This window comes from Zophobas morio, unplaced genomic scaffold (assembly GCF_036711695.1).
Source record: "Zophobas morio isolate AGI-343-1 ecotype UQ-CSIRO unplaced genomic scaffold, CSIRO_AGI_Zmor_V1 ptg000004l, whole genome shotgun sequence".
In the NCBI taxonomy this organism is placed as follows: domain Eukaryota; kingdom Metazoa; phylum Arthropoda; class Insecta; order Coleoptera; family Tenebrionidae; genus Zophobas; species Zophobas morio.
Window position 1 is genome coordinate 4,520,843 of NW_026972109.1, and position 24,724 is coordinate 4,545,566.

At 31.3% G+C, this 24,724-nt stretch overlaps 5 protein-coding genes across 5 annotated transcripts in view; 2 read left to right on the forward strand and 3 right to left on the reverse strand.

Annotated features, from left to right (window-relative positions):
• LOC135138150 (actin-binding LIM protein 1) overlaps positions 1 to 7,365 on the reverse strand; it is a 55,636-nt gene extending 48,271 nt beyond the window's left edge. Inside the window, exon 1 of the mRNA XM_064068070.1 lies at positions 7,010 to 7,365. Within this exon, the coding sequence (XP_063924140.1) occupies positions 7,010 to 7,013 (4 nt within the window). The 5' untranslated portion in view covers positions 7,014 to 7,365. The remainder of the gene's footprint in view (positions 1 to 7,009) is intronic.
• An 8,112-nt stretch (positions 7,366 to 15,477) lies between these two features.
• On the reverse strand, positions 15,478 to 16,958 carry LOC135138202 (RCC1-like G exchanging factor-like protein). Its single transcript, XM_064068126.1, has 2 exons — positions 16,613 to 16,958; positions 15,478 to 16,562 (listed from the first exon to the last, which is right to left on the reverse strand). Exons 1-2 carry the CDS (start codon positions 16,886 to 16,888, stop codon positions 15,501 to 15,503), a joined length of 1,338 nt encoding a protein of 445 aa, XP_063924196.1. The 5' UTR covers positions 16,889 to 16,958; the 3' UTR covers positions 15,478 to 15,500.
• On the forward strand, positions 16,928 to 20,013 carry LOC135138196 (conserved oligomeric Golgi complex subunit 3). Its single transcript, XM_064068114.1, has 11 exons — positions 16,928 to 17,393; positions 17,445 to 17,720; positions 17,769 to 18,046; positions 18,094 to 18,312; positions 18,367 to 18,506; positions 18,553 to 18,710; positions 18,759 to 18,885; positions 18,935 to 19,110; positions 19,157 to 19,495; positions 19,542 to 19,745; positions 19,804 to 20,013. The coding sequence occupies exons 1-11, from the start codon at positions 17,043 to 17,045 to the stop codon at positions 19,972 to 19,974; spliced, it is 2,439 nt and encodes an 812-aa protein (XP_063924184.1). The 5' UTR covers positions 16,928 to 17,042; the 3' UTR covers positions 19,975 to 20,013.
• Positions 20,014 to 20,050: 37 nt separating this feature from the next.
• On the reverse strand, positions 20,051 to 20,609 carry LOC135138222 (intraflagellar transport protein 20 homolog). Its single transcript, XM_064068148.1, has 3 exons — positions 20,410 to 20,609; positions 20,211 to 20,365; positions 20,051 to 20,164 (listed from the first exon to the last, which is right to left on the reverse strand). Exons 1-3 carry the CDS (start codon positions 20,531 to 20,533, stop codon positions 20,051 to 20,053), a joined length of 393 nt encoding a protein of 130 aa, XP_063924218.1. The 5' UTR covers positions 20,534 to 20,609.
• A 14-nt stretch (positions 20,610 to 20,623) lies between these two features.
• LOC135138211 (BTB/POZ domain-containing adapter for CUL3-mediated RhoA degradation protein 3-like) lies at positions 20,624 to 22,259 on the forward strand. Its single transcript, XM_064068138.1, has 2 exons — positions 20,624 to 20,901; positions 20,952 to 22,259. The coding sequence occupies exons 1-2, from the start codon at positions 20,718 to 20,720 to the stop codon at positions 21,665 to 21,667; spliced, it is 900 nt and encodes a 299-aa protein (XP_063924208.1). The 5' UTR covers positions 20,624 to 20,717; the 3' UTR covers positions 21,668 to 22,259.
• The last annotated feature ends 2,465 nt before the right edge of the window (positions 22,260 to 24,724 follow it).

Sequence of the window (24,724 nt, forward strand, 5' to 3'; positions counted from 1 at the left end):
GAACACCAGGGGTTTTCAAGATCTTTTCAAGTGTCAAACTCCTTCAAAAACCCAATAAAAAATTCGTCGAAGATTCTTTGAAACTCTTAAAAAAAAACAGGAAAACCTGAGTTCTTTCAAATTATTTAAAAATAAATACTAGGGGCACTCAAAATTCTTTATACTCTTAAAAAAAAGCCTAGGCGGCCCCAAAATTCTTCCAATCCCTTTAAAAAGCAAAACACCAGGGGTCTGTGAAATGTTTTCAAATTCCAAATTCATTCATAACCAAAAAAAAAAAAAATTAAACAAGTAACTCTGAAACTTTTTTCAAATTCTTTCAAAATTATACACCCGGGTCCCGAAGACTTTTTCAAATTCTTTCAAAAACAAAACACAGAAGGACCCAGAAAAGACTCTTTCACACATTAAAAAAAAACACAAAGACCTCCAAGATTTTTTGAAACTGTTACAACAAACGAAGAAAAACGGGAATCCCTAGCAGTTTTTCAAATTATTACAAAAATAAATATAGAATTTCCAAAGATTCTTTCATATTTTTAAAAAAGAGTGTGGGAATCTCTAAAATTCTTTCAAATTCTTTCGAAAACAGAACACCATGGGTCTCTGAGATCTTTTCAAGTTCCAAATTCTTTTAAAAACCAAACACAAAGGACGTCTAGGATGAGATCAACGAGACTTTTTTCAATTCTTCCAAAATTAAACACGAGGGGACTCGAAGACTCTTGAATTAAAAAAGGCATGAGTTCATAGGATTTTTTGCTAATTATTTCAAAAAGAAAACACAGGAGGTCCCATAAAAAACTCTTTCATGCAATAAAAAAAAGAAACAAGATATTACAAAAATAAATATGTATAGAAACTTCCAAAGATTACCATGGGTCTCTGAGATCTTTTCAAGTTCCAAATTCTTTTAAAAACCAAACACAAAGGACGTCTAGGATGAGATCAACGAGACTTTTTTCAATTCTTCCAAAATTAAACACGAGGGGACTCGAAGACTCTTGAATTAAAAAAGGCATGAGTTCATAGGATTTTTTGCTAATTATTTCAAAAAGAAAACACAGGAGGTCCCATAAAAAACTCTTTCATGCAATAAAAAAAAGAAACAAGATATTACAAAAATAAATATGTATAGAAACTTCCAAAGATTACCAGGGGTCTCCGAGAACTTTTCAAATTCCAAATTCTTTTAAAACCAAACACAAAAAAATCAAAACAAAGAACTCTATTTTTTTCAAATTTTTTTCAAAAACAAAACAGAAGGACCCAGAAAAGAACCTTTCACACATTAAAAAAAAAAAAAACAGAAGAGACCTCTAAGGTTCTAAACTATTACAAAAAAAAAAGAAGAAAAACGAGAATCCCTGCCACTTTTTCAAATTATTACAAAAATAAATATACGAACTCCCAAAGATTTTTTCATATTCTAAAAAAAGAGAGTGAGAACCTCTAAAATTATTTCAAAAACCAAACACAAAGGACTCCCAAGATTTTTTGAAACTCTTAAAAAAAAAAGAAACAATAATAATCCCTGGATTTTTTTCAAATTATCTAAAAATGAAAACTAGAGGCTCCCAAGATCCTTTAAACACTTAAAAAAAAGCCTAGGTGCCCCCAAAATTCTGCCAATCTCTTTGAAAACCAAAACACCAGAGATCTCCGAGAACTTTTCAAATTTCAAATTCTTTCAAAACCAAACACAAAAAAATCAAAACAGGGAACGACACTTTTTTCAAATTCTGTCAAAATTAGAGACCCGGAGCCCCGAAGATTTCCATGATTCCATGATTCGTTGAAACTCTTTCAAAAACACCAAAAATCCTCTCATACATAAAAAAAAAGTAGGAATCCCAAAGAGTCTGAAACTATTTAAAAAATCCTGACATTTTTTCCAAAATTCTTTATATTTTCCTAATCCTTTTAAACCCAAAACACCATGGGTCTCCAACATCTTTTCAAATTCCAAATTCTTTCCAAAACCAAATGCAAAGGATGCCTACGATTCTTTAAAATTGTTAAAAAAAAAATAAAACATGCATCAAAATTAAACACCAAGGACCTCGAAGATTTTTGAATTTAAAAAAGCACGAAATTTCTTTCACACAATTAAAAAAAAACACAGGGGCCTAAGATTCTTTGAAACTATTAAAAAAAGAAGAAAGAAAACGATAATTCTTGACAAGTTTCTCCAATTTTTTCAAAAATGAATATATGGAGTCCCAAAGATTCTTTCCTGTTCTTGAAAAAGGGGGAGTGTGAACCCTTCAAATTCTTTCAAATTTTTTAAAAACGGAGGTCTCCGAGATCTTTTCAAATTCTTCAAAAATCAACGACGCCCAACAAGACTCTTTGAAACTCTTAAGAAAAAAGAAAGAACAGGAATCTTCCGGATTTTTTTAATTATTTAAAAATAAATACTAGGGACCGCGAAGATTCTTTATACTTTTAAAACAAAGCTTATGCGTCCCCAAAGTTCTTCAAAACTCTTTGAAAACCAAAACATTAGGGGTCTCCGAGATGTTTTCAAATTCCAAATTCTTTCAAAACCAAACACAAAAAAAAATCAAAACAGGGAATCCCGACACTTTTTTCAAATTCTTTCAAAATTAAACACCTCAGTTTCCAAAGATTTACATGATTCTTTCAAACTCTATCAAAAACAAAATTCCAGGAATCCTCTCACACATAAAAAAAACAATAGGGATCCCTAAAGATTCTTTCATACTATTTAAAAAATAACGAAAACAGGGATCCTAGAATTTTTTGTTATTTAAACAATAATTATAAAGTGCCCCCAAGATACTTTCTATTCTTAAAAAAAGAAAGACTAAGCGCCCCCAAAATTTTTCCTAATCCTTTCAAACCCGAAACACCATGGATCTCCGAGATCTTTTCAAATTCCAAATTCTTTCAAATAAAACAAGGGACCTCAAAGATTCTTTTACATATTTATATGTACTTAAAAAGGGACATTCGTATACGTACAGTTAAAAATAGAAGTACGCTGTTGAATCTTTGATAGCATGTTATGGTGTACAATTTAAGATAACATAATCATTTTTTTGCAAGCGAATGTGTGTACAGAGAAACATTCCCAGGAAAATCGGAAAAACTCAAAGCGATTTATGTGCCAGTTTCGGAGATAATCTGTGTAATTAAAATGCCAACAGACAGACAGGCGGAAACAGCACATTTGCATTTTCAAACACTACAAGCCGTGAAAACCAAAACACGAATTTAAATATTCATCAAAAGGACCCATCACAGGAAATTTTTTGACATAATTCATAAACCAACTTAACTTCAAACACGGATGTCGCTTAATTTGTCTCAAATAAAAAAACAGACAAAGAATCATACAAGCATACAAAACAAACAGATTTCGTCACGTATTCACATGGTTTTCTTCACAGGTGTCATGAAACAAGTGCATTCACTGTGTGCTTAAAATAAACAGGAACGGAAATCCCAACTCTAAAATATTATATAATTAAAAGACAACAGCAATTATTTCATATGACTGTACAAAAACGTCGTTTTAAAAGCGATTAAAGTAAATTTTGAAATGTTTGTCTACACCGTTTTGCTCTGACTAAACAACATAAATAATGTCACTAAAGGTAACATAAATCAACAATTATTTCAACTCGCAATGAAACAAAGTTGTTAGTTTTTCAGGTAATAAAAGCCAACCATGTAAGGCGAATTGGACATAAATTTTGACCCAAATACTCGCAACTATCCGCACCGAATGTGTTAATATTTATGAACAATTTCCCAACCAAAACTAGTAATTTTTTACAAATTCCACTTGCACGCCAGCCTTGAGTCCGACCTAGACTCCATCATAACACATTTAAATCAGCAAAAACACAATTAAAAAAAATAATTACCACACAAAACCGCCAACCATTATCATCATTACCGCGCCCGCGACCCACCAATCGCAAAAATCCACAAAATCCAATTAGCGGTTTCCCAAAACGGTGTGTCGACTTTTGAAAACCTGCAGCACCTATCACTTGAATGCAAATATTTACAGTCCGTGACGCAACTTTCCGAGTCACGTCTATTTTTACCATTATTAGGTGGACAGGCATTGCATCGCATTGAAATGTGGGAAGGCCTCGACTGATATTCCGAAGATGATTGCGGTTATCGTAAAAACGCTCTCTCGGCCGCAACAATTAGAGGCGATCAGCAACAGCATCGTCGGAGCGCAAAATTAAATTTGATGAAAAAATCGTCGAGCGTGGTGTGGAAAAATCGATTCCCGGAGCACATCCTCTCGGCGAGGCGACGGTCCTTCAACCAGGAAGCGCCGGCGAGTGGTGTAGAAAGTGATTAACAATCACTGCGATGTGAGCATCTTGGGCTGACATGAAAGTGAAAACGTGTGATTCACACAGGCAGGTAGACGACTCGTCGACCAGAGCGAGTTGTGTTCCAGTTATGATAACGAAATATCAATAAGGTAGACACCCACGGAGTTCGGTAACTGTATAGAGGACACCTACTATTTGTTCGAAACCAGTTGACGGCCCACATACTGGAGCGATGATCTTGAGATAATCCTATGATAGTAACTAAAGTAGAGTCCGACAAATAGTGAACCGATAAAACTTAACCCAACTATACTTTCGTCTAAAAACTACCAACCCAAAAAATTGCATACAAAGTTAAGTAACAAAAACCAAGGTATAATTTTAATTAACCAACAATAAAACACTAACGAGTCGTTCGCCAAACTTTCGGTAATAATCAGACCGTTGTGAAAGGTTGTTACATGGAATAAAAAACGACTATAAACGATCATTACTGCCACAATTCGACTTGGAAGTCTTCTTTTATGGGGTCTTAATTGTCGAACTTCTCCCGGGATAAAGTGGTTTCTTAATTGTTATTGTTATTAATTAGCTTAATTTGCATTACAAATTACGACTGGTTATAGCAATCACACCGCGTCGATAAAACTGATACACATATGCTAATTTCTGTAGCACCTCATGTTCTTCTATGTTCGCAGATTACTCTTAATCAGTCTGAATTAAATTAAAAGCGATTTTTGATTAAGAAAAAGTTTCTCAACATCGTAACGAGCATTCACATGACAGACAAAATAAATTTAAAAAACGAGCAAATAAGATAACGGTATTTATCTATACTAATACAGCTTATCAAAGGCAAAAGACAACGTTTACATAAGAAATGGAACGGTTTCTACATTTGGAAAAAAAACGTTACGGGTCGCCAATAAATTACCAAAACATGCACAACAATAAAGACGACGTTTATTAGCCTGATAATGGAACTTAAATTTTAATTATTGTGGTGCTAAACACGACCTTGTAATTATCATCAACAGCGAAACCTTTCATACTGACGACGTACACCCAATTGAGGCTCAAATTTTATTTTTAGATCGCCACAAAAACATTACGACTGTTTTTTTTTTATCAGCAAACTTTCTAGATGCAATTTATCTCTAAATAATATAATTTATGGTAATTTCGATGACGCTGATGACACTGTTTAACAAAAACACGATCTAAAAAGTCTGATGAATAAATGAATACTAAACAAAACGACTTCATCAACGCGAAAATTCACCAACGCTTTGGAGAAATGGGGCTTTTAAATACATGTAAAACGTTTCAAACGGGCTTTGACTTTTCAAAGACCTTTGAATATTAATACCTCGATTCCGCCTCGTGGAACTGAGAATAAAAGAAGTTATCTTTGGCGGCCGAGTTAGTTTTTATGGGTTTCGTAAGGTTCTGCGAAATGATAATAAATAGTTTTATTTCACACGAAGTTCGTGAGCGGGAGATGTAAAAAGACAAACCAAAACAACATTTTTAAATTAAACTCCAGGAACTAGTGGTGAATAAAATAGTTTTTAAAAATTCTGCCGACTAATACTTCAAAGAACACAGTTTATTAAGAAAACGAAAAATCACAGTACAGTATTGGTATTTTTTTAAGTCCTAGTTAATTCTAAAATTCTGAGACGGATACTGGATTCAACCAATCAGAAACTATTAGTTTTCAACGTCTGTCTCTCTGCGGTCTGTGGCTCACACTAGCCAGACATCTCAGAAATTATGACCCTGATAACTGTGAAATTATTTAAGATAAAACTTTACAAAAATTGCCAATTTTATCTCAGGACTTATAAGAAACTTCTTCGAAATTCTGATAAGATATTAGTATTGGTTTAGGAATTACTGCAGCTTTCCTTTTAATATATGTATGACTTGGCTTGAAACTGTTATTGATTGAAAAAAATATATATATTTTAATTTAATCCAAAATGGAAAAGAACGTATCCACTTTATGGTGTATCGGAAGTTAAATTTTGTTGATTTTCCACACCTAAATTTATTTAATATTTAACCGAGTTAGTTAATTATAGTCTCTCTTACGCCCAAAATATTTGACATCATCTACATACGTCATTGTTGCAAAATGACGTCAGTTTTTCTGAAAGTTTTATTTAAATTAAATCCACCGTCTATGTGGTACTTTAGCAAAGGTGTATGGTATAATTGGATCGCGTTTAATCAAAAGGGTCAAGGTTTCTGCAGTAATAAAAACGCAATTCACTCCACAATCATTTTTACGAGCATAAATATGAAATGGCGTTTGTACCACAGACCCAGTGGGTCCTACCCCAAGCCGGGTGGCACAGTGTAGGGTCGCCTTAGTAACAATTTATCGATTTTCAAACCATGTCCCCATCCGCAAGACCCTCTCACAAGACAACATTTAACAATTAAAAATAGCCACCTTAGCGTTAAAATCGATGTCTAATTTTACGCCAGAAAACGTCGTCATCGTAGGGGTGTCCGGCGACGAGATAACAACATCATTAAATACCAATTAGAGATAACAGCGACCGCAATCGAATGACATAACAATTAAAAGCAGCCCGTCCAAAGGACAAACATAAAATTATGCAAATAATAATGACAAAAAGTATAACCAAACACCGGCTCGAACTCACCCATTTTCAATGAAGGTTCGCACTGTAGCACGGGGATTACACTTCACGGAGGTCTGTGCTGTTAGAACTGCATTGTTTATTTAATAATCACTCGAAAAATAGGGTTTATTTTTACAAAAATTATAAAACTTGACGTTCACGTCAACCTAAAATGGGCGAGACCAAATTATTAATAGCTTTCATATTTTGACACTGCGCATTTATGGCAGCACTGACGCGAAAAGTGACGGCGAAAGACAGTGGCGTCGGGGAAAAAAATTGACTTTAGACACGAAGTCGCGAGGTAGGCAACACACATTGCACCCCTTCAATCAAAAATATATTATTTTTTATTAAAATATTAGTGATGAACTGATTAACTAATAGGTGCTTCAGCTGAAAGCGAATATTACTTAAGTAATAGCGATTGCTAATTATTGTTTCTGTTATCAGCGCGCTGATAAGACCAAGTCTCTTCATATTTATTCGGACAACATAAAATAGTGCAGTGTCCCAAAATAGCACACGATATTTGTTTTGTAATTATTGTATCTTACTGCAGACTCTGATATCGAATTTCGCTGGAAATGCAAAAAATATATTGTTCTTAGTACATATAAACACATTAACAGTTTTATCTCAAAAGTGTTTCGTGAAAATTGAAATCAGTTCCATTTCACGATTTCTTCAAATGCAATAGTTATGGCAGGCCTATTAATATACATACGAGTAAATAATAATTTTTCATTTGCTTAAATATACATGTTGATTGTCATTCAAATTACATAGTTTTAGAAAAATTTTGATCACAATATATTTGATAACAACTTAACAAGAATCAAAAAGAAAATAATGCTTGTGTTGAGAATCTAATATCTTCAGTTTTACATTATTTTATTGTCATAACAACTGCCGTAAAGTTGGTACCTGTCATTTTAGGACTCAGGATGTTCAAAGGAGATTTGTTGCTAATGTGCCAACCATGGCGACGATTCTAATAAGATAATAAAGTAGGTAGTCATTAATTAACTGTTTTAAGGGTGATCACCAGAATAAAGAGAGGGTGGGTGGGCGGGCCTGTTGCTTGCTTATAAAAGACTCTGTTGGAAAAAGTTAAACTTAGCCCCGCCCACCCACCCGTTCTCTCATTTGCCTCTTCTGAAATAAGAAATAAATCTTATGGTATATAGTACAACAGAAAAAAGTTACGATTTGAGATTTTTTTCATTTTTGCAGTCTATATTTAATTAGTTCCCATCCCATTCCCACTCTACAGAAGCACAAATTATTAACCACGCCCACCCACCCCCCCTCTATGTCAGTGATTAATTTTATCGGCTCCGAATGAAATGTGTAACTCATACTGTAGAGGAATAAAATTTGTTGTTAGAATAAGAAGAGGGCGGGGTATTCGGGTCTACTGTTTGCTTAAGACTTTGTAGAAAAAGCTAATCTTAGCCCCGCCCACCCACCCGTTCTCTCATTTGTTTTTTCTGAAATAAGAAATAAATCTTATAGCAATTAGTACGCCAAAAAAAAATACAATTAGAGCTTTTTTACTTGTTTTATAGCCTATACAAGAAGAACAAATAATTATAATATGACGTTTCTCAGAATTGGATAACTCTGATAATAAAAAATTATTCAAATGAATAATTCACGAAGTACTTTGTGAAAATGTATTTTGGGCTGCATAAACACAATTTTTAAAACGGGCACTATTTCTGAATTACCCGAAGACCACGAATTGAAGAAACAGAAAATTGAAAAATCGGGTAACTGAAAAACCGAAAAATTATAAAATCCAACATTTGAAACTGAAAAATTGCAAATCGAAAAATTGAAAAATTATAAAATGAGAACATTGAAAAACCGAAAAATTGAAAAAATGAAAAAAATTAAAAACCGAACGAAAAGTTGCAAATGGAAAAATCATAAAAATGGATAAAATTGAAATTGAAGAAATAATCAATTTTAAAATCGAAACATTGTAAAAACAAAGAAGATAAAAACCGAAATGAAAAACTGAAAATCAATGAATCGAAAAATTGGAAAGAAGAAAAACGATCGAAAAGAAACATTTTAAAATCAAAAAATTATAGAATCGTTAAATTTGTGAAGTCAAAAACTGACGTTAAAAGATCGAAAAATTAAAAAGCAAAAATTGAAAAATCGAATAAATGAAAAAGTTTTAAAATGCAAATGGAAAAACTGAAAAGTCGTTAAATTGAAAAAGTGACATTTTTAAAAAATTACAATTGCATATTTAAAATGAAAACTAGAAAAATTGCAAATCAAAAATTGAAGAAACGGGAAATTGAAAAATCGGGTCACTGAAAATCTAAAACTGAAAAACCGAAAAAGTGAAAAATCTAAAATTTGAAAAACCGAAAAATTGAGAACTGAAAAATTGAAAAATCGAAAAATTTCACATTGAAAAAAGAAAAATTATAAAATCAGAACACCGAAAAACCGAAAAAAGAAAAAAATTAAGAAAGTAAAAAACCGAAACGAAAAGTTCCAAATCGAAAAATTGAAAACTCGTAAAAATGGACAAAAGTGAAATTGAAAAAACAATAAATTTTAAAATCGTAACATTGAAATATCGAACAATTGTAAAAACAAAGAAAATAAAAAACCGAAATGAAAAATTGGAACATTGAAAAACTAAAAATCTATGAATCGAAAAGTTGGAAAGATGAAAAAACGAATCGATTCGAAACATTGGAAAACCCAAAAACTGTATAATCAAAAAAAATACAGAATCGTCAAATTTGTAAAGTCGAAAACTGTAACATTAAAAGATCGAAAAATCTAAAATTTGAAAAACCTAAAAATTGCAAATCAAAAATTATAGAACCGGAAAATTGAAAAATCGGGTAAATGAAAATCTAAAATTAAAAAACCGAACAATTAAAAAATCTAAAATTTGAAACTGAAAAATTGCAAATCGAAAAATTGAAAAATTATAAAATCAGAACATTGAAAAACCGAAAAATTGAAAAAATGAAGAAAATAAAAAACCGAAACGAAAAGTTGCAAATGGAAAAATCTCGATAAAATTGAAATTGAAAAAACAATCAATTTTAAAATCGAAAAATTGTAAAAACAAAGAAAATAAAAAACCGAAATGAAAAACTGAAACACTGGAAAACTGAAAATTTATGAAGGGAAAAATTGGAAAGAAGAAAAAACGATCGAATCGAAACATTTTAAAATCAAAAAATTATAGAATCGTTAAATTTGTAAAGTCAAAAACTGGCATTAAAAGATCGAAAAATTAAAAAGCAAAAATTGAAAAATCGAATAAATGAAAAAGTTTCGAAATCCAATAATTGAAAAATGGAAAATCTCAAAAGTCGTAAAATTGAAAAAGTGACATTTTTTTAAAATTACAATTGCATATTTAAAATGAAAACTAGAAAAGCTGCAAATCAAAAATTGAAGAAACGGAAAATTGAAAAATCGGTTTACTGAAAATCTAAAACTGAAAAACCGAAAAAGTGAAAAATCTTAAATTTGACAAACCGAAAAACTGAGAACTGAAAAATTGAAAAATCGAAAAATTTCACATTGAAAAAAGAAAAATTATAAAATCAGAACACCGAAAAACCGAAAAAAGAAAAAAAATAAGAAAGTAAAAAACCGAAACGAAAAGTTCCAAATCGAAAAATTGAAAACTCGTAAAAATGGACAAAAGTGAAATTGAAAAAACAATAATTTTAAATCGAAATATTGCTAAATCGAAAAATTGCAAAAACAAAGAAAATAAAAACCGAAATGAAAAATTGGAACACTGAAAAACTAAAAATCTATGAATCGAAATATTGGAAAGATGAAAAAACGAATCGATTCGAAACATTGGAAAACCCAAAAACTGTATAATCAAAAAAAATACAGAATCGTCAAATTTGTAAAGTCGAAAACTGTAACATTAAAAGATCGAAAAATCTAAAATTTGAAAAACCGAAAAATTGCAAATCAAAAATTATAGAACCGGAAAATTGAAAAATCGGATAAATGAAAATCTAAAATTAAAAAACCGAACAATTAAAAAATCTAAAATTTGAAACTGAAAAATTGCAAATCGAAAAATTGAAAAATTATAAAATCAGAACATTGAAAAACCGAAATATTGAAAAAATGAAGAAAATAAAAAACCAAAACGAAAAGTTGCAAATGGAAAAATCATAAAAATGGATAAAATTGAAATTGAAAAAACAATCAATTTTAAAATCGAAAAATTGTAAAAACAAAGAAAATAAAAAAACCGAAATGAAAAACTGAAACATTGAAAAACTGAAAATGTATGAATCGAGAAATTGGAAAGAAGAAAAAACGATCGAATCGAAACATTTTAAAATCAAAAAATTATAGAATCGTCAAATTTGTAAAGTGAAAAACTAACATTAATAGATCGAAAAATTAAAAAGCAAAAATTGAAAAATCGAATAAATGAAAATGTTTTAAAATCCAACCATCAATCAATGGAAAAACTCAAAAGTCGTAAAATTGAAAAAGTGTTTTTTTTTTATTGCAATTACATATTTAAAACGAAAACTAGAAAAATTGCAAATTAAAAATTGAAGAAACGGAAAGTTGAAAAATCGGGTCAATGAAAATCTAAAACTGAAAAACTGAAAAATAAAAAAATCTAAAATTTGAAAAATCGAAAGATTGAACATACAAAAATCGAAAAATTTCACATTGAAAAAAGAAAAATTATAAAATCAGATCATTCGAAAACCGAAAAATTGAAAAAATAAAGAAAATAAAAACCGAAACGAAAAGTTCCAAATCGAAAAACGGAAAAATCGTAAAAATGGTCAAAACTGAAATTGAAAAAACAATAAATTTTAAAATCGAAATATTGAAAAATCGAAAAATTGTAAAAACAAAGAAAATAAAAATCGAAATGAAAAATTGAAACATTATAAAAAACTAAAAATTTATGAATCGAAAAATTGGAAAGAAAAAAAACGAATCGAATATTTGGAAAACCCAAAATTTGTAAAATCAAAAAATTACAGAATCCTCAAATTTGTAAAGTCGAAAACTCCAACATTAAAAAATCGAAAAATCTAAAATTGAAAAAACGAAAAACTAAAAAATCTAAAATTTGAAAAACCTAAAAACTGCGAATCGAAAATTGAAAAATCGGGTAACTGAAAATCTAAAACTGAAACACCGAAAATTAAAAAATCTAAAATTTGAAAAACCGAAAAATTTAAAAATCCAAAAATTGAAGGATTTCACATTGAAAAAATAAAAAATACAAAATCAGAACATTGAAAACCGAAAAATTTAAAAAATGAAGGAAATAAAATTCCGAAATGAAAAGCTGAAACATTGAAAAACTGAAAATCAATGAATCCAAAAATTCGAAAGAAGAAAAAACGAAACGAATCCAAACATTGGAAAACCCAAAAATTTTAAAATAAAAAAACGATAGAATCGGTCAAATTTGTAAAGTCGAAAATTGCAACATTAAAAGATCGAAAAATCTAAAATTGAAAAAAACAAAAAACTAAAAAAATCTAAAATTTTAAAAACCTAAAAACTGCAAATCGAAAATTGAAGAAGCGAAAAATTGAAAAATCGGGTAACTGAAAATCTAAAACTAAAATATGGAAAAATTAAAAAAAACTAAAATTTGAAAAACCGAAATTTTAAAAATCCAAAAATTGAAAGATTTCACATTCAAAAAAGAAAGATTAGAAAAACAGAACATTAAAAACCGAAAAATTGAAAAAACGAAGGAAATAAAATTCCGAAATGAAAAATTGGAACATTAAAAAACTGAAAATCTATGAATCGAAAAATTCGAAAAAAGAAAAAACGAAACGAATCCAAATATTGGAAAACTCAAAAATTTTAAAATCAAAAAATTATAAAATCGTCAAATTTGGAAAGTCGAAATCTGTAACATAAAAAAATCGAAGACTTGAAAACTAAAAATTGAAAAAATTTTAAAATGCAAATGGAAAAATTCAAAAGTCGTAAAATTGAAAAAGTGATTTTAATTTTAAATTACAATTACATATTTAAAATGAAAACTAGAAAAATTGCAAATCAAAAATTGAAGAAACGGAAAATTGGAAAATCGGCTTACTGAAAATCTAAAACTGAAAAACCGAAAAATTAAAAAATCTAAAATTTGAAAAACCGAAAATTGAAAAATTCAAAAATTTCACACTGAAAAAAGAAAAATTATAATATCAGAACACTGAAAAACCGAAAAATGGAAAAAATGAAGAAAATAAAAAACCGAAAGGAAAAGTTCCAAATCGAAAAATGGAAAAATCCTAAAAATGGAAAAAATTTAAATTGAAAAAACAATAAATTTTAAAATAGGAACATTGAAAAATCGAAAAATTGCAAAAACAAAGAAAATAAAAACCGAAAAGAAAAATTGAATTATTGAAAAACTAAACATCTATGAATCTAAAAATTGGAAAGAAAAAAAAACGAATCGAATCGAAACATTGGTAAACCTAAAAATTGTAAAATCAAAAATTTACAGAATCGTCAAATAAGATCGAAAAATTTAAAATTGCAAAAGCGAAAAACTAAAAAATCTAAAATTTGAAAAACCGAAAAATTGCGATTCGAAAATTGAAGAAATGAAAAAGTGAAAAATTGGGTAACTGAAAATCTAAAACTGAAACACCGAAAAATTAAAAAAACCTAAAATTTGAAAAAGCGAAAAATTAAAAAATTGAAAGATTTTACATGAAAAAAGAAAAATTACAAAATCGGAACATTGAAAAACCGAAAAATCGAGAAAATGAAGAAATTAAAAAACTAAAATAAAAAAATGAAACATTGAAAAACTGAAAATCTATGAATCGAAAAATTGGAAAACCCAAAAATTGTAAAATCAAAAAATTATGGAATCGTGATATTTGTAAAGTCGAAAACTAACTTTAAAAGATCGAAAAATTAAAAACTGAAAATTGAAAAATCGGATAAATGAAAAAGTTTTAAAATCCAATCATTGAAAAGTGGAAAAACTCAAAAGTCGTACAATTGACAAAGTGATTTTTTTTTAAATTATAATTACATTAAAATGAAAATTAGAAATATTGCAAATCAAAAATTGAAGAAACGGAAAATTGAAAACCGGGTTACTGAAAATCTAAAACTGAAAAACCGAAAAATTAAAAAATCTAAAATTTGAAAAACCAAAAAATTGAAAAATTCAAAAATCGAAAAAGTTCACACTGAAAAAAGAAAAATCACAAAATCAGAACATTGAAAAACCGAAAAATTGAAAAAATTAAGGAAATAAAATTCCGAAATGAAAAATTGAAACATTAAAAAACTGAAAATTTATGAATCGAAAAACTCGAAAGAACAAAAAACGAAACGAATCCAAACATTGGAAAACCCAAAGATTTTAAAATCAAAAAATTATAGAATTGTCAAATTTGGAAAGTCGAAATCTGTAATATTAAAAAATCGAAGAATTAGAAGACTAAAAATTGAAAAATCGAATAAATGAAAAAGTTTTAAAATGCAAATGGCAAAACTCAAAAGTCGTAAAATTGAAAAAGTGAATTTTTTTAAAAATTACCAATTACATATTTAAAATGAAAACTAGAAAAATTGAAAATCAAAAATTGAAGAAACGGAAAATTGAAAAATCGGGTTACTGAAAATCTAAAACTGAAGAACCGAAAAATTAAAAAATCGAAAATTTGAAAAACCGAAAAATTGAAAAATTCAAAAATTTCACACTGAAAAAAGAAAAATTATAATATCAGAACACTGAAAAACCGAACGGAAAAAATTAAGAAATTAAAAAAAACAAAAATGGAAAAATTCTAAAAATAGAGAAAATTGAAATTGAAAAAACAATAAATTTTAAAATCGGAACATTGAAAAATCGAAAAAATATATAAACAAAGAAAATAAAAAATTCAAATGAAAAATTGAAACATTGAAAAACTAAAAATCTATGAATCGAAAAATTGGAAAGAAAAAAAAACGAATTGAATCAAAACATTGGAAAACGCAAAAATTGTAAAATCAAAAAATTACAGAATCGTCAAAAATGTAAACTCGAAAACTGTAACATTAAAAGATCGAAAAATCGAAAATTGAATTCTGAAATGAGAAATAAATCCTCTAGCAATTAATACAACAACAAAAAAATACGATTACAGCATTTTTTACTAGTTTTATAGCCTAATTTCTATTAGTTCACTTTCCCACTATACAGAAGAACAAATAATTATAATATGACGTTTCTCAAAATTGAATAACTCGGGTAATAAAGTTATTCAAATGAATAATAAGTAATCTGTTAAACTGTATTTTAGGTTGCATAAACACAATTTTTAAAACGGACACTATTCGTGAATCACCCTGTATAAAACAGTAGATGTACCTATTTTTCTGTAACAGATATTACGCCACTTTCCACATTTAAAAATTTTTCGTTGACGTCATCACATTTTCGGAGGGAAAGAAAAAACGCAGGCAAATATTTTTAAATATATATTATGACTTAAATAAACGGCTTACAAATAGCTACAGTGTGATCATACCCACAAAACACCCTCTCGACATAACCCCCCAAAGACACCTTAAACGGAAAATACTGATCCTTTTCACTCCCCAGTCCAAGACAACTCCTCAAATTCCTCCCCCACGCATAAATATCCCCCAAACTAGTAACCGCCACCGCATAACTCAACCCACAAACCACTTTCACCACCCTACTATCAGGCTGAAAATCGTTCCTCCCAAACAAACTTTCCGCTAGTTTGATTGGCTTAAAAGACTGTTCAACCTTCGGCCCCGCCCCTAAGATACCAAACCCCCACGTAAACACCTCCCCCTTGTCATTAACCACCACACAAAAAGACCCCCCAGCCCCCACATCCTGGACTTTTCCAACACCCAAATGTTTAAGGTGCGTTGGATGACAAATTTGTTGCTCATTACGCTGATTGCGAATCTGATCATATTCTGCGTTCCCCCAACCAAACACCTCACCTTTGTTGTTTAGCGCCAACACGAAATCGGACCTAGAGGCCACTTTTATGATGTGTTCTGATTCAATGTCGCCTTTCACGCGACTAAAAACACTGACGTTGTTGAAAGTTCCTAGGCCCGTTTGACCGTCAGCCCCCCATCCACATGAAAACACAGCCCCATTTTCGGTGATAGCTAAAGTGTGGTCTTGTCCACACTCTATGTCTTTGATAGTTTGACCGTCAATGTGGCGCACGTGGTTGATATAATTACTCATGAAGTAATTTTCATCTTGAATTATTTTTCGGCCACATTGTCCGTATGAGTTGTTTCCTAGAAGAAATAAACCTTCGTCGGTTAAAACCGCAAGGTGCGCTCGCCCCGCTGATATTTTTTTTATTTTAGTTTTTGGGTTTTTCAGCGGTAGGTGGATAGGTTGAGGGAAATAAATAATTTCTAAAGGGTGTCCGCTTCGGATTTCGTGGCGGCCAATTTGCGAGTCGGTGTTGAGTCCGGTTCCATATAATTTGTGCCCGGAGTCGGTGTCCACAGCAAAGGCGGTAAACCCGAAACCGCAGGCCGCAGTCTTAACCTACAACCAAACTGTAAGTGTTTGGAAATTTGAATGATTGTACAACGTACTGGAAATTTTTCAGCAAACCCTAAGCGTTTGGGGGCACCTAAACATTCCCGTTGTAACGTGTTACGGTTTTTTTTCAAATATGGGACACCTAAAGCCCCCGTTTGGAGGTTCCCCCACACGAAGACTCTCCTGTACGAGTCTTTACTAACCCCATATTCGAACACTGGTAGAGTTTTGGCGTCGTCGGGATTTATGGGGTATTTGCGTTTCACTGACATGAAACGTTTATTAAACGAAAGAATGCAGTACGAAACGCGTTTTGTGTTATTTAACATGTTTTTGAAACTGAAAACATAACCTCGATTTTTGGTTAGAATTTTGACAAACGACGGCTGTCACCACGCTGTCACTCTTGTCAAAGTACGAAAAAATAAAACAATATTAATGAAAATGTAATATTTTTGTGTGTTTTGTTTAATTACGGTGATAATGAATCGTCTTCCGACTACCACTGAAGACAAAGTGGATCTTCAAATTCAGCAAAACGTGACTAACTGGCAGTCGAATAATGACCCGTTGGCCCCCTTGATGGAGGAACAACTCGACATTATTTACCAAATTGGGGACATAATTAAGAATCAAGCAACGGATGAGGTTCAAGAGGAAGCCAAACAGGAGGATCAAGAGGACACAATGCCTGAAATTGACACAAACAGGGCCTACATTAAATGGATGGTTGCGTCTGAGAATGAAATCAAATATGAAAATTTGAAAGAGTATCAGACCTATTATGAAACCCTGTGCACCCAACGGTCCAATTGCGAAAAATTGTTTGATTATGTAAACTTGTAATTCAATTTTATTTTTGAATAAGTGTATTGAGAGTTTTAGGCCAATGAAACCACAAACTTGTTACAAGAATTGCGAAATAAGTACCTACAGGTGACCGCAAAAACCGATTCTTTGCACAGCTTGAGTGAGCAATTGATGACCCACCAGAGAATCCTGAAAGAAAAAAAGAAAAACCTGAATGAAAAGTTGCACTATTTTTTGATTTTTAAAACCACTCAGGACAATGTGGAGCGATTTTCACACAGAATTAACAGTCAGGAGTACATTGACCAGTTGAATAATATCGACGCGGCGATGGAGTATCTTGGGGAACATGTAAAGTTTTCAAAAATTGCTACTTTGCAATGATTTAATTTTTTTTAGATGAGTTTCAAAGAGTCGCGAATTTACAAAATGAAATACGAAAGTTTGCTAGTAAACGCGCTCAATAAAATCTACAAAGCTGTGAGTAACGTTATCGTGGAAGCCACAAAACAAGTCCTTGATCCTGACTCTAAAACAAACCTTGTACCTTTGAATTCCAACACTGCTGAGTCTATGGATACCGCGTTTTCGCTCTATTACGGCAAATTTCAAAGTGCGGCGGCTAAAATCAAGCTAATTCTGGCACACCTGGAAGAAAAAGCGGAAAAAAACGAACAGTAAGAAAAATATAACAATTTACACAGTATTAAAAATGCGATTCTAGATATAGTACGGTAGTAAGTGATTGTCAGAAATTTTACGTGTCACAACGGCTACCAATATTGAGCACAGCCGTCTCTAAAGCGTTATCAGAGCTGAAAGAAAGATACAGAAACGACTATAGCATACTTTTCCGGTCCTGTGGCCTATTCATAATGAAAACTTGTCAAGATGAGGCTTGTTGTTACCATTATTTCTTCACTCAGTACTCGTCAGAGCTTAAGTACAGTCGTTTGTTTATTACCATTATAATAAATTGAATTAATTCTGTTTCAAGTGACTATTTAGGCGTTCTTTGCCAACACTTGTATGACACTCTAAGACCCAGCTTGATAATTATTAATCACGTGGAGGTGTTAAGCGAACTTTGTGGAATTTTACAAAAAGAAATGCTTGCTGAGAAAACTATCAACAACGGTGGGTAATTTTGCAGATGTTATTTTTGTTAATTTTATTTTGTTAGACCATCTTTTGAAATACGTGGAGGTCATCAGACAGTTGCTTCAAGACGTAGAGGAACGTTTAGTTTTTCGTACTAACATATTTTTCCAGCATGATTTATTGTCGTATAATCCGTCTCCAGGTGACCTCGCCTACCCTGAAAAGTTGGAGCAGATGGAAGTCAGTATGTTTAATCCAGTCACTATATTACTAACCCAGTTGTTACAGAACATAACTCTAGAGTTACAAGAAGTTAGGACTGACTCTCGCGCCTCTGTGGTATCGTTAGAGTCGCAAGAAGTGGCCAGTATTAACTCGTCAAATCAGTTTGCACAGTTTAGGTCATACACTGGAAGTACGCCGCACCCACACGAAAATATTTTGTATTATTTTTGTTCATTCAGATTCGCCTGCGGATTTGCATGGAATGTGGTACCCGACTGTCAAACGAACGCTCGTAATTTTATCCCGACTGTACTTTTGTTTGGATAGGGAAACCTTCCAAGGTCTAGCGCAAGAAGCTCTACTTATATGCATCCAAACAGTGCAACAAGCGGCAAATTTAATATCCGCACGAAAAGTAACTATCGTTTTGTAATTTAACACCCGTAACGTTGTTTTTGTAGTCTGAAATCGACGGCCGCCTTTTCCAAATTAAACACTTACTAATCATCCGCGAACAAATCGCGCCGTTTCAGGTCGATTTCACCGTAAAAGAAATGAGTTTGGACTTCAGTAGTGTGCAAAAAGCGGCAGTCGAACTACTCAATAAACGCGATAGATTGTTTACTTTCGGGAGCAACAACGCCCTCTTGGAATTTCTGTTGGAAGGGACACCACGTGTGCGAGAGTATCTAGTCGACTCTAGGAAAGAAATCGACAAACAATTGAAACAAGCGTGTGAAGCTTTTATCAATTGTGCCGCCACTGTTCTTACGGGAAATCTACAACAATGGAAGAGAAGGGTAAATTGTCACTTATAGTAATATTGTTATTGTTTTTATTGCATAGGCGGACGAATTTTTACAATCTATCAACACCGAAAACAGCAACTTGACTCTCCCGCAACACCACTACGGCAAAGCTAAAGTTTTAGCCGAGGTGGTAAGCGAGACGCTGAAAAACATGAAGGCGAAGGTTCCTGAAATTCAAAGATCGATGCAGTTGTATTTGGCGAATCGAGAGACGGAATTTATTTTGTTCAGACCGATTAAGGTGAGTTGGAGGCGGAGCCAAAGTGGTCTGCGCATGCGCATTAACGTGATTGTTTTAGAACAACGTGATCAATGTGTTTGTTCAGTTTGAACAAACGCTGGTTGCTGCTGGTTATAGCACTGAAGATTTATTGTTGATCGCGTGCCCGTCGCCAGAGCAAGTCAATGTTTTAATTTGCTCGGTTTCCTTGACGCTTGAGCAGGAGTATAACATGGGTAAACCGTCATGATTGTGATCAGGAAAGTGTAATAAAATATTTATTTTTCAATATGTATATTATATTTTCATTCAATAATACTTACTTTTTAGTAGTGTGTTAACTCGTTTATAATTTCGTTCTGCTCGAGTTCGGTTTTTTGTAGCGAGTTTAACTGAATTTTTAGTCGTTCTAATTCCACCGACTTTTCAGTAATTACAGCCTACGAAAAAAAATGTCCCTCTGGTGTGACTAAGTTTGTACTTTACTTGCAACTGTTGTTGGTTATTTTCCTTCTGTTTTTCCATACTTTGGAGTATATTGCGGGCCCCAATAGCTTTAATTTTCTGGCTTTCCACCTCCTTTCCCAAAACCTCGATCATTTGGATAAACCTTGACGCAATTTTTTGAAATTCGTCCATTTCTACAACAACCCCGATTAAAGTGTTTAATGATAAATAAACTTACTTTCCACGTAAATCTGGCATTCTTCTTTCAAGTCGTTGGTTTGTTTGGCCACTTCTGGTTCCAAAATGCAGACTTTGTCGACTTCATCGAAAAAAATTCCTTGATTAGCTAATAAATCCGACATGGCGCCTCGTTGTTTGTATGAAAGTTGGTAACCACGGCAACGACAGTCAGTGGTACCAACGTCTGCGAAATGACGTTTCTCCTAAAAAAAATAAAAACACAACAGATCCAAAATGGCCCCCATTGATAACAATTAATGAGTTTTTGATTAGAAATTTACCATTTTGGTATTTCCAACAGTTTGAATGTTGAAATCTGAAACAAAAACCATGTCGGGTAAGACTGTGATTAAAGGTAACCCCTCCCAGTACGTCAAGCTTAACGTTGGGGGGTGTCTTCATTACACCACCATTGGAACCCTTACGAAGCACGATACGATGTTGCGGGCGATGTTTAGTGGTAGAATGGAAGTTTTGTCGGATTCGGATGGTAAGACGATAATAATCATTGTGTACACTTCTCGACAAAGTTGTCTTCAGGGTGGATTTTGATAGACCGATGTGGCAAGCACTTTGGGGCTATTTTAAACTTCCTGCGGGATGGAAACGTGTCGCTGCCTGAAAGCAGCAAAGAAATAGCGGAGTTGTACGCCGAAGCTAAGTATTACTGCATAGCGGAGCTGGCGGAATCGTGCACTCAAGCGCTAGCTAAGAAGGAAAGGAGCGACCACGACCCCATTTGCAAAGTCCCGCTTATCACCTCGCAGAAGGAAGAGGAGCTGTTGATAAGTTCGACAACCAAGCCCGCTATTAAACTTTTAATCAATCGGCACAATAACAAGTATTCCTATACAACCACTTCTGATGATAATTTGTTGAAAAATATCGAGTTGTTTGATAAGCTGTCGCTGTGGTATAGCAATCGAGTCTTGTTTTTGAAGGACGTGATTAGTACGAGTGAGATTTGTTGTTGGGTCTTTTATGGACATGGCAAGAAGGTTTCGGAGGTGTGCTGCACTTCGATTGTGTACGCTACGGATAAGAAGCACACGAAAGTGGAATGTCCCGAAGCGAGGATTTACGAAGAGACGTTGAATATTTTGTTGTATGAAAATAGAAATGCCCCGGATCAAGAATTAATGCAGGTTACTACGAGAGGCGCCGTTTCTGGTATGTCTTCCTACACGAGCGACGAAGAAGAGGAGCGCTCAGGACTCGACCGGCTCAGGTCTAACAAGTCTAATAATCAAGCCTAACTATTGTCGTATTTGTTTAAACTGGTCGGGTTTGGGCCACATTTGTGTTAATTTGTTTGTTGTTTTGGTATCGCTACCAAGTCTGTTTTGATATGATCTCTGATTTCCAAAGATGTGTTCCTTCGTTCATTTGCTTGGTGATATGTTACTATTGCTGATGGTGTTTTTCTCAGAATTTGATTTTTGGGAGTTTAAAAAACTGTGGCCTAAATTGCGAGGACTAATCTAAAGTACATGTTCATATCTGCAACTAATGAACAGTATTTATTTATATGCACTTTTATTGGCGATTTCTGTCTTCCATGTCATATAATTTGTAACAACAAAGTGAGTTGTGATACTGCAGATTTTATAATCTCTTTGTGGTTTTATGAATTGCATGATGTGTGGCGCAGGACTGGTGCCAAATTCGAGAGGCAATTTTATTATTACTTTATTTTTAATGAATAAATATGCGTATTGTATTTCATGAAATTACAAAAAGAAACTAATTGTGTAACGATTTTGTTGTCAAGTTGTTTCTGTGATCTTTGATAAAATAGTTGTTCTAATATTGTAATACATATGTACTGTAATAAAAAATAGAAGTGTTGCATATTTGTATTCTCCGTCCTAAAAATATCCATAGTAGTTGTTGAGTGTCGTTGAGTTTTCGTTTTCTCATTTCAGTTTCAATTTTTCGTTTTTTCAAATTTTCAATTTGCAATTTATTTTTTAAATTCTTTTTTTATTGTTTTAGACTTTGCTATTTTTCGGTTTGCAATTTTACGAGTTTTCAATTTTCAATCTTTCGATTTTCCAATTTTTCTTTCATCTCTTCAAGTTTTCGATTTGCAGATTTTCGTTTCGGCTTTTTTCTTTATTTTTTCAATTTTTCGGTTTTTCAAAGTTCTGATTTTTCTCGATTTTTCTAGTTTTCATTTTAAACATGTAATAACTTTTAAAATTTTTCGATTTTCCACTTCTGGTTTTTTTTTTTTTTTCATTTTTTCAGTTTTTCCCTTTTAACATTCCTCAAATTTTCAATTTTTCGACTCTTTAATTTTGATTTTTTTAATTTCAATTTATCGTTTCTTCAAATTTTTTAATTTTTCATTTTTTCAGTTTTTGGATTTGCGATTTTCAGATTTGTATTTTGTTTTTGTTTCTTCCGTTATTAGATTTTTCCATTTAAAATTTCTCGAGTTTTCAATTTCAAATTTTTGAATTTTTCAAGTCTAATTTTTCATTTCTTCAATTTTCAATTTTTCAGTTCGGTTTTATATATTTTTTTATATTTACAGTTTTTCAAATTTTCAGTGTTGATTCAATAACTTTGTTTTTTCAATTTTCCGTTTCTTCAAATTTTCGATTAGCAATTCTTCAAGTTTTCATTTTAAAATTTTTCAGTTTTCCGATTTTCCAACTTTTGGATGTTTCTATTTTTCAGTTTTTCGAAAATTAAAAATCAAAAAATTCTAAAATCATAAAATTGAAAAAATGAAAAATTATAAAAATTATGAATAATACATACATATTTAAAATGAAAACTAGAAAAATTGCAAATCAAAAATTGAAGAACCGAAAAATTAAAAATCTAGGAGTTGAAAAATCGAAAAAATGAAAACCGAAAAATTGGAAATTCCAAAAACTGAAAAATTTCACATTGAAAAAAAATTTACAAAATCAGAACATTTAAAACCGAAAAGTTGAAAAAATAAAGAAAATACAAAACCGAAGAGATGAAAGAAAAATTGGAACATCCAAAAATTGAAAACTCATAAAATGCAAACCGAAAAATAGATTTTTGGGTTTGCAGTTTTTCGCTTCGGTTTTTTATTTTCTTTATTTTTTAATTTTTCAGTTTTTCAAAGTTTTGATTTTATAATATTTCAGTTTTTCAATTTTTCGGTTTGCAATTTCAGGGGTTTTAAATTTTTAATTTGTCGTTTTTTTAATTTTAAATTTTCAGTTTCGATTTTTCTAGTTTTCATTTTAAATATGTAATAACTTTTAAAATTTTTCGATTTTCCATTTCTCAGTTTTTTATTTTTTTCATTTTTTCAGTTTTTCCCCTTTTAACATTCCTCAAATTTTCAATTTCTAATTTTTCAATTTTTCAACTCTCATTTTTCGTTTCGGTTTTATATATTTTTTTATATTTACAGTTTTTCAAATTTTCAATGTTATGTACGATTCAATAACTTTTTATTTTCTCAGTTTTCCGTTTCTTCAAATTTTCGATTGGCAATTCTTCAAGTTTTCAGTTAAAAATTTTGCAGTTTTTCGATTTTCCAACTTTTGGATACTTCATTTTTTAGATTTTCACAATTTTTCAATTTTTTGTCTTCAATTTTTCTTTTTTTCAATTTTAATTTTTTTAGTTTCTCGATTTTTCAAATTTATGTAAAAATTTTCATTTTTTCAATTTTAAAATTTTTTCATTTCTTTGATTTTTCAATTTTTTAATTCTTCAATTCTCCAAATTTTCGATTTGTAATATCTCGTTTCAGTGTTTTATTTTGTTTATTTTTACGATTTTTCGAGTTTCGATTTTATTTTGAATTAATAAATAGTGGAATCTAAACAAAAAAGGTAAAACTAATCCCACCCATCTTCACCCTTAAATTTCATTGGTTTATTTCATTGAAGAGTCAAGTGGTCGAATGTTTAAAAAAAACTTCAAGTGGCCCCGCCCACCCACCCCGTTTTCTTCTCGATCACTCATTTTATTGGAAGAAAAGTGGATTTTATATTGAAAATACGGTTTTTTTCAGTTTGCAATTTTAGGAGTTTTCAATTTTTAAATGTTCTATTCTTTGATTTTCCAATTTATCTTTCATCTCTTTAATTTTTAGATTTTCAGTTTCTTGATTTTTCTAGTTTTCATTTTAAACACGTAATAACTTTCAAAAAGTTGTTTTTTAATTTTTTTAGTTTAAAAATTTCCCGCATTTTCAATTTCTAATTTTTGAATTTTCAACTCTTTAATTATTTATCCATTTCTTCAAATTTTCGATTTGCAGCTTTTCGTTTCCTTTTTTTATTATTTTCTTCATTTTTCCAATTTTTCAAAGT